A 7680-nucleotide genomic window follows, 5' to 3' on the forward strand; every position below is an offset into this window, starting at 1 on the left:
ACCATTGGTTTAACATTCTATCAGATACTTGCTGTGCTCTGCCTTCTGCAGTTTGAACCCTTAAAGGTTTTCCAGTATTAAGTGTATTTTGCTTGTTTTTCATCCTGCCTCCTGGCAGTCAGCTGGGTCAAGATGGCTGACTATCTCCTTCCCAGCCAGCAGTCATTAGAAACTCATTGAAGTGGATGACAAACACAAGCTTCCTACTTTTTAAAAATTATTTATTTTATGTATGTGAGTACACTTACTGTCTTCATATATACCAGAAGAGGGCATCACATCCCATTACAGATGTTTGTGAGCCACCATGTGGTTGCTGGGAATTGAACTCAGGACCTGTGGAAGAACAGACCGTGCCCTTAACCCCTGAGCCAACTCTCCAGCCCAAGTGTCATACTTTCTATGAGAAGTGCATGGCCACAGAAGTAGCTGATGCTCTGGGTGAGGAGTGGAGGGTTTTGTGGCCAGAATTAGTGGTGAGAGCAACAGACGAGGTTTTGCCATGAAGCAAGATGTCTAGACCCACAGCGCACCTGCTGTAGAGTGAGGGGCGCTCCTGTTAGAGACCAGAGAGAGCTGGAGAGGAGAAGTGCAAGTCTGCTTGTGGATGCCAATCGGAGTGTTTTCAACTCGTGTTTGTAAGAAAAAAGAAATGAGGAATATTCATGGGCTGGGTCAAAAGAACTAGCAGAATCTGAAAGCTCTTTAGTCTCAAAAGAACAAGACTCCCACCGTCGTTAGGAAGCCCGTGAAGAAGGAACAGCTTGGAACCAGAGCACCCAAGACTCAGTGTCCAATCCTTCACTACCCTGCAGCATAAGCAACCTGCACTGGCCTGAGGAAACAGTCCACTAAGGAACATGAGGACTTCAGCTGCAGAATATGATAAACTTTTGGCCAAGAGGATGAAGGAGACCAAAGAAAAAAATCCCAGGAGCAGATTTCCAGATGTAAGCTGTCTTCACTGAAAGCTTCTGAAGTCAGCCCAAACTAAGCCTTTACGAGGGACAGATAAGCTGATGGTGGTGGCATGCACCTTTGATCCCATCCCCAGGGAGGCAGGCATGTGGATCTCTGTGAGTTCCAGGCCAGCCTGGTCTACAGAGTAAGTTCCAGGATGGCCAGGGCTACACAGAGAAACCCTGTCTCAAACAAACAAGAAGAACAAGTGATCAAAACAAGTAGTACATCTCTTGAAGAAAATTGCAAATGGGGCTTGGAGCTCATCTGAAAGAAAAGTGGGGGCAAACATATGAGATATGGCTACCGCACAACCCTGCAGTGAGGACAGAGAGGCAGATCTGAGACTGGGGAAACCAAGGGCAAATTCCAGCTCAAGACTATCAGACAGTGAGTAGCGATGTCCCTTGCTTTTAGGTGAGGAGACCAATTTAGAGGAAAAAAATGACACGAGTCCCAGGCAACTGAATGAAGCTTTAAGGGGGTGCCAGGTGTGAATACAGGTTGAAGGCTGTGGACCCAGGAGTGGAGCTTGCTGCGTTGAGACTGATCGCATTTCTAAAGGTGTATGGGTGTTTTGTCTGCTTGTATGTCTGTACCACGAGGTGTGTCAGGTCCCCTCCAAGTCCAGGAAAGACATCAGATCTCTTGGAATTGGAGTTACATGGGGTTGTAAACTGCCACGTGGGTGCTGGTAATTAAAACCTGGGTCCTCTCGGAGAGCAGCCAGTGCATTTAACAGCTGAGCATCTGTGCAGCGCCCAAACTGATCTTTGGGTCACTGCTGGTTTTGCCAACTGACTGCCTGTGCTTTTGTATTCCCCGAGAGTAAGAAGCAGTGTTCAGTGCTGTGTGCCAGCAGCAGGCATGGGTGCTTAGGAAATGGCTGCTCATTGGCAGGACTAGTGGTGTAGCTGCTTTGATAGGTACTGGCCTATCACTCTTGAGGCTCTAGGTTCTATCCCTAGCACGGTTTAAGCCAGGTTTAGTAAAACATACCTGTAACCCTGACCCTTGTGAGATGGTTGCAAGAGATTAAGGGCACCCAAACCTGACTTATGTTAGTTCAAGAACTATTTATTGAAGAGCTGCAGTTCGGGGTGCTGAAGGGATGGTTCAATTAAGAACACTTACTACTTTTGCAGACATTCTGGGTTTGGTGTCCAGCTCATATACATGTCTGATCGGGTCTTCTGATGCCCCTTAGTGTCTGTTAGCAACAGACATGATAGTGATGCACATAAGCTCAGTCAAGCACACATACATGCATGCAAATAAAAAAAAGCTTTTTAAAAAGTTGCAGTTCGCTTGTTCACTTAGAGTTTAATCAGAGGATGAAGAATGTGGGTAAGGAAAGGAAATGGTTAAAGCAGGGACAGGAATTAAAAAATAGACTCTTCAGGGGCTGGAGAGATGGCTCAGTGGTTAAGAGCACTGACTGCTCTTCCAGAGGTCCTGAGTTCAATTCCCAGCAACCACATGGTGGTTCACAACCATCTGTAATGGGATCTGATGCTCTCTTCTGGTGTGTCTGAAGACAGCTGCAATGTACTTATATATAGTAAATAGATCTTTAAAAAAATAGACTCTTCAAATAAAAAAGCACGGATAAATAATCAGAGGGGAACAGGGGCACCCATTTGAAGACTGGTGGTACAAGTTAAGAGAAAGCTGGACAGCCAAACTGCAATTCAAATAACATGACAACCAGATTATTCTGTGAGTGAATTTAAGTTCCAGTTCTGAATCTGGGCACAAATTTTCAGTTGCTTCACAGTATTTCAAGTGACTTTTTGTTTCTGTTTTCTTTGTTTGTTTGTTTTGTTTTGTTTCAATACAGGATCTCTCTGTGTTGCCCAGGCTGTCCTGGAACTCACTCTGTAGACCAGGCTGGCCTTGAACTCCATCTGCCTCTGCCTCCCAAGTGCTGGCATTAAAGGCGTGGGCCACTATCACCCAGCCAGGTGACTGTTCTTTAATAATCGGAATGCCATTTTCTTTCTTTGTTTAACAGTTATTTGGAACTGAATGCTTCAGTAGAAAAGCCATGTTTTTGAGCAAGTAGTAGCGACTCTTAAATGACACTTCAACCATAGCTATGAATGCTTTTCCATCTGTGCTATGGGAACAGCACTGCATACGATAAAGCATTTTATGTAAAAGTGCAGGCAGTGTGAGTGCTGTGATGAGTGGGTCCCTTTAGAAATGGGTCCCGGTAATAGGGACAATGAAGACTAGGAGACCAGAGGATGAACTTTCACAGGTGTGGGATAGTTTCTCAGACTTTTGAGGTCTAATAACCTCGACAAATTTCGCCTAACTTCGACTTTTAGGAGGACATGTGTCTCACCTGTGAAAGGATTCATACTAGTGCAAGCATACACGAAAGCAGGATCTCGCCTGGCATACTCTGAACTGACGCTGTTTCTTCAACCTCCTATCCCAAAGGATGCTTGCTTTCTCAATACTTCTTCCCAGGTTCCCATATTTGGGCCTTTCCCAAGTGATGAGGATGCAACGCACCGGTCATCTTAATTTCTAGGAGCCAAAGTTTCTCCCCAGCGAGGCTCAAAGAAGGAATCTAACTCCGGTTCTGGAAAACTCCAATCCGTAGTTTTCCCCTATCTCTGAATCTCCTGCGATCTTACTAAAGCGGTGAAGAAGTGCGCTGACCGGAGTCCACCGGCTTCCAGGAGGTGGGGCCGGCTCTCTGTAGCTATGGGAGCTGGAGGCTTGGGCCTCCGAGAGCAGCCTATGGGCGCCGGGACTACAAGTCCCAGTATTCCTCCTGGCAGCACCGCTCGCAGCTAGCTGTGGGCTCTCGCGCTCACTGGCCAATTGGACGGTGGTGAGGGACACACTGGTTATCGAAGACCAATGATAAAGCAGGTGGGGCGGGCGCTTCCTCATCGCTCACCTTGAGCTCTGAAAAGCTACCTTTAAAAGGTCGTGAGGAGCCGGGCTGTCGCAGGCAGTGAGGCTGGAAACCCGAAGGTGCGGCAGCGTGTAGGAGAGCGGCACCGGTGGCCTATTGGACTTCGCTCGGGAGATTCCGGCGTCGCTGGGGGCGGGACCGGGGGCGGGGCCTGGCCTCGTTGTGGCGCGGCTCGTAATCCATCATGGCGGCCTCGGGGGTTGGTGTCTATCCCTGAGAGGCGCCGGAGCTGGAACCGGGTGTCGGGTCCTGCGGCTGAGGAACCCTTCCGCGGCACACACCACCACTGGCTGGAGAAGCCGGGTTCTTCGGCAGAGCGGGGCATGCGACTGCTCGGCGGCGGCTGCAGAGTCTGGGGCCGGGGGAGGGGTCTCTAGGGTAGAGACCCCTCCGCTCGGGGCAGCTGAGGCGCGGGGCCTCCTCCCCTGTGACTGACTCCTGGTTCGGGACCGCGGGAGTCCATCGTCCCTCATAGCCCTGCTCTGGCTCTGGAACACCAGAGTGGTCTCAGTTTCTCCCTACCTGGGACACCCTGTTTCCTGAGAAGAAGCGTCGCCCCAGAGTAAGCCGCCCGCGCCCTGTCTGGGGAAGTCTCTTTCTCACCCCCAGGTCGCTCTTCTCTCGATTTCAACCCAAGTTTGGCCACGGAGCCCCTTATTCAAATCATCTCCTTGCTGTCAAGAGATCTCCGGGGGTCCTCCCAGATTGCATCCGCCGGGTCTCCGATGTCCTGACTTCTTCCAATGTCACCTACAGCCCCATTGGTCTCAGTGCAGCCCAAAACTTTAATGCAAAGGAAAAGTCTGGATTGGTTTCACAGGCCTTTTAAAAAGCGGACTTAAAAGTTGCTGGTCATGCATTCCTTCTCGGCAGAGTGGAGAGCAAGCTCTCGTTGAGATCTGTGTGACCCGTGTCATTTTCCGGAGACCAGGGCAGGGAAGTGAGGGCGGCAGGAAATTTGTTACAAGATGGAGAGACAAAGATAGGGGATTGGTTGACTTCCAAAGGAAAGATTGCAGAGAATATAAAAGAAGCTCAATGTTTCCATCGCGCTAGGGAGTTGAAATGACTTTCGGTACTGCTGGCACTTTTTTGACTTCTCTGTGATTATTTTTATCTATAGTTTTACTCTTGCAAAGAAAGGGTTCCTCAGCCTGCAACATAGACTTAGATTCAAGAAACTTTGGGTAGCATTGTGGTTACATGACTTCAAACTAATTACCTTGGAAAAGAATTCCGGATTCCTGTTTACATGTGTGAACCTCAAAACCAGCTTCCTTTGCTCCTGGAAGTTGTCTGTCTGTGATTGACCCAAGTTACTGACCCAGGTCGGTGGTGTGAACTTCTGGGTATATACTGTTGCCTGCTAACCCCCACGGACCATTCTGGAAGATCTTGAACCCTCTTCTGGAAAGGGGCGCCTGTCATTGCTTTATGGGGCAGCAGCCTGGAAAAGTACTTGGGGACCAAAGAAGGCCTAGTTTGCCCGCCCTACATTTTATCAAAGGGGCAGGGAAGAGGGACTCATCGAGACATGGGGGCCCACACTGCAATGTCTTTGTGGAACACGGTGAGTGCTTTCCAGGTTTCAGATCATTGTTTTTCCTTAAGCATCAAAGAAGTTTCTGTAACAAAACTTGTGTCAGTTCCTTGTATAAGAAAATTGTGGGTTCATTCAGTCTGCTTGAGTTGCTGGCTCTTGCCTGAGTCCACTTCTGGTTCACTGTAGACACAGGACAAGCCCTCTAACTGTTTTGGGTGGGGGGCAGCATTTCGTGGGGGAGGGGTTGATTTAAGTGACTCTGCAGCATCCACAGCTTCCTGTCTGCTCCCACTTTAGGCTGGGATTCTACAGCCTGTGCACGGATGTCTTTTATGGCTTTGTCTATGGAACGCTTGGATCATATCTTCAAAGCGGTTTGTGCACACAAAGGTTAAGGGCAGAACCTAGTCGACATGCTGTCTTTTGACCTTCTCAATAATGAGCTGCACTTGAAACTCTTTGGAGCTAAGTGGGAAAAGTGGAGTGTGGGGAAAAAAAAGCAGTGTGCCTCCTGATCCGATACCCGCTGCGTTGCTTTCTCTAAGGTACAGCCCCATCCTTGCCGATGGCGCTCATCACCTCTTCTCCTTCTCTAGTTGTCTTTGCTGTTTCTTATGAACCTATTTGGTTCATAATGCCGACAGCACTAGTTGTGTTGTTGACTAACAGTTAAAGGCTGGTTAGACTAATGTAGCAGACACCAGCCAGGAGCCAGTTAGCTTGGGTCCTGGTTGTACTGATGTTTCTCAAACTTAATATTTAAATAGCAGTTGAGCACAGTAACCATACATAAGCAAATAGAGCTTATGCAAGGGTCTTGTCTGCTTTCAAATTCAGTCATAAGTATTTAACATCAAGTGGTTGCTATAAACTGTGGCTGCTTTTGGGTGAGCTTATATTTGATAATTGAGGTTTTCTTTTTGTAAGGTTTATTTTGTTTTATATGTATGCGTGTTTTGCGTGTGTGTGTGTGTGTGTGTGTGTGTGTGTGTGTGTGTGTGGTGGCACGCACATGTCTGGTACTCATGAAGTCAGAAGAGGGTGTTGGATCCCTGGAACTGGAGTTACAAATAGTCAGAAGCCCCTTGTGTGGATGCTGGGTTGACCCTGGGTCCTCTGTAAGAACAACATATGTTCTTTTTTTTTTTTTTTTTTTAAAGATTTATTATTTATTATATATGAGTACACTGTAGCTGTCTTCAGATACACCAGAAGAGGGCATCGGATCTCTTTACAGATGGTTGTGAGCCACCATGTGGTTGCTGGGAATTGAACTCATGACCTCTGGAAGAGCAGTCGGGTGCTCGTTTTTTTTTTTTTTTTTTTTTTTTAAGATTTTTTTATTTATTATATATGAGTACACTGTAGCTGTCTTCAGACACACCAGAGGAGGGCATCGGATCCCATTACAGATGGTTGTGAGCCACCATGTGGTTGCTGGGATTTGAACTCAGGACCTCTGGAAGAGCAGCCAGTGCTCTTAACCGCTGAGCCATCTCTCCAGCCCACAACATATGTTCTTAACTACACAACTCTCTCTCCAGTACCTCATTTTGTTGATGATGCTAGTTTTTCCTTTTATCTATTTATTTTCTTTAACTTGTTAATTATTAAGACTTTTTTATGTGTATGTATTTTGTCTGCATGTAGGTCTGTGCACCACATGTGTGCAAGCACCTGCAGAGGCCAGAAGAGGGCCCTGGAAACCCTGAGTTACAGGTGGTTGTTAGCTGCCATGTGGGTCGCTGGGAATCAAACCCTGGTCCTTTAGATGAGCATGAGCAACCAGTGCCCTCAATCAATAAGCCGTCTCTCTACCTCCTTTTCTTTTCTTTTAGTTATTTTTAATTATGTGTATGTGCAGGTATGTGCACGTGAGTGCAGGTGCCTATGGAGGCCAGAGACATCAGCTCCTCCCTGAGGCTGCAAGTGCTCTTTCTTGACCTCTGAGCCCTCTCTCTAGTGGGCACCTTGGTTTTTTCCTCCACTTCAAGTCAATTCTTTTTAGCATTGTGTGAGGTGACAACAGTGTCAATTTGTTAAGCCCCTTCAGATTCACAATTGAGAACATTGTTCTCTGCTGAATCTGATGTAACTTTAGATAGTGAAAGTCTGTGGAGTTCTGGCTAAACTTAAATACAGCTAGCTACCAGTGACCCAGGGAAGTCACAGCTAGGAATCCTGGCCTAGGTGTCTCTGATACTGTTCAGGGCTGAAGAGGAGAAACAGGGTCTTGTGTAGC

The 7680-nt window shown here is 47.4% G+C and overlaps 1 protein-coding gene across 1 annotated transcript in view; it reads left to right on the forward strand.

The window, feature by feature from the left end:
• Positions 1-4071: 4071 nt before the first annotated feature.
• Positions 4072-7680, forward strand: part of Abl1 (ABL proto-oncogene 1, non-receptor tyrosine kinase) — a 103386-nt gene continuing 99777 nt past the window's right edge. The window contains 1 exon segment of the mRNA NM_001100850.1: positions 4072-5465. Within this exon segment, the coding sequence (NP_001094320.1) occupies positions 5330-5465 (136 nt within the window). The 5' untranslated portion in view covers positions 4072-5329.

Source organism: Rattus norvegicus, chromosome 3 (assembly GCF_021556685.1).
Source record: "Rattus norvegicus strain SHRSP/BbbUtx chromosome 3, alternate assembly SHRSP_T2T, whole genome shotgun sequence".
In the NCBI taxonomy this organism is placed as follows: domain Eukaryota; kingdom Metazoa; phylum Chordata; class Mammalia; order Rodentia; family Muridae; genus Rattus; species Rattus norvegicus.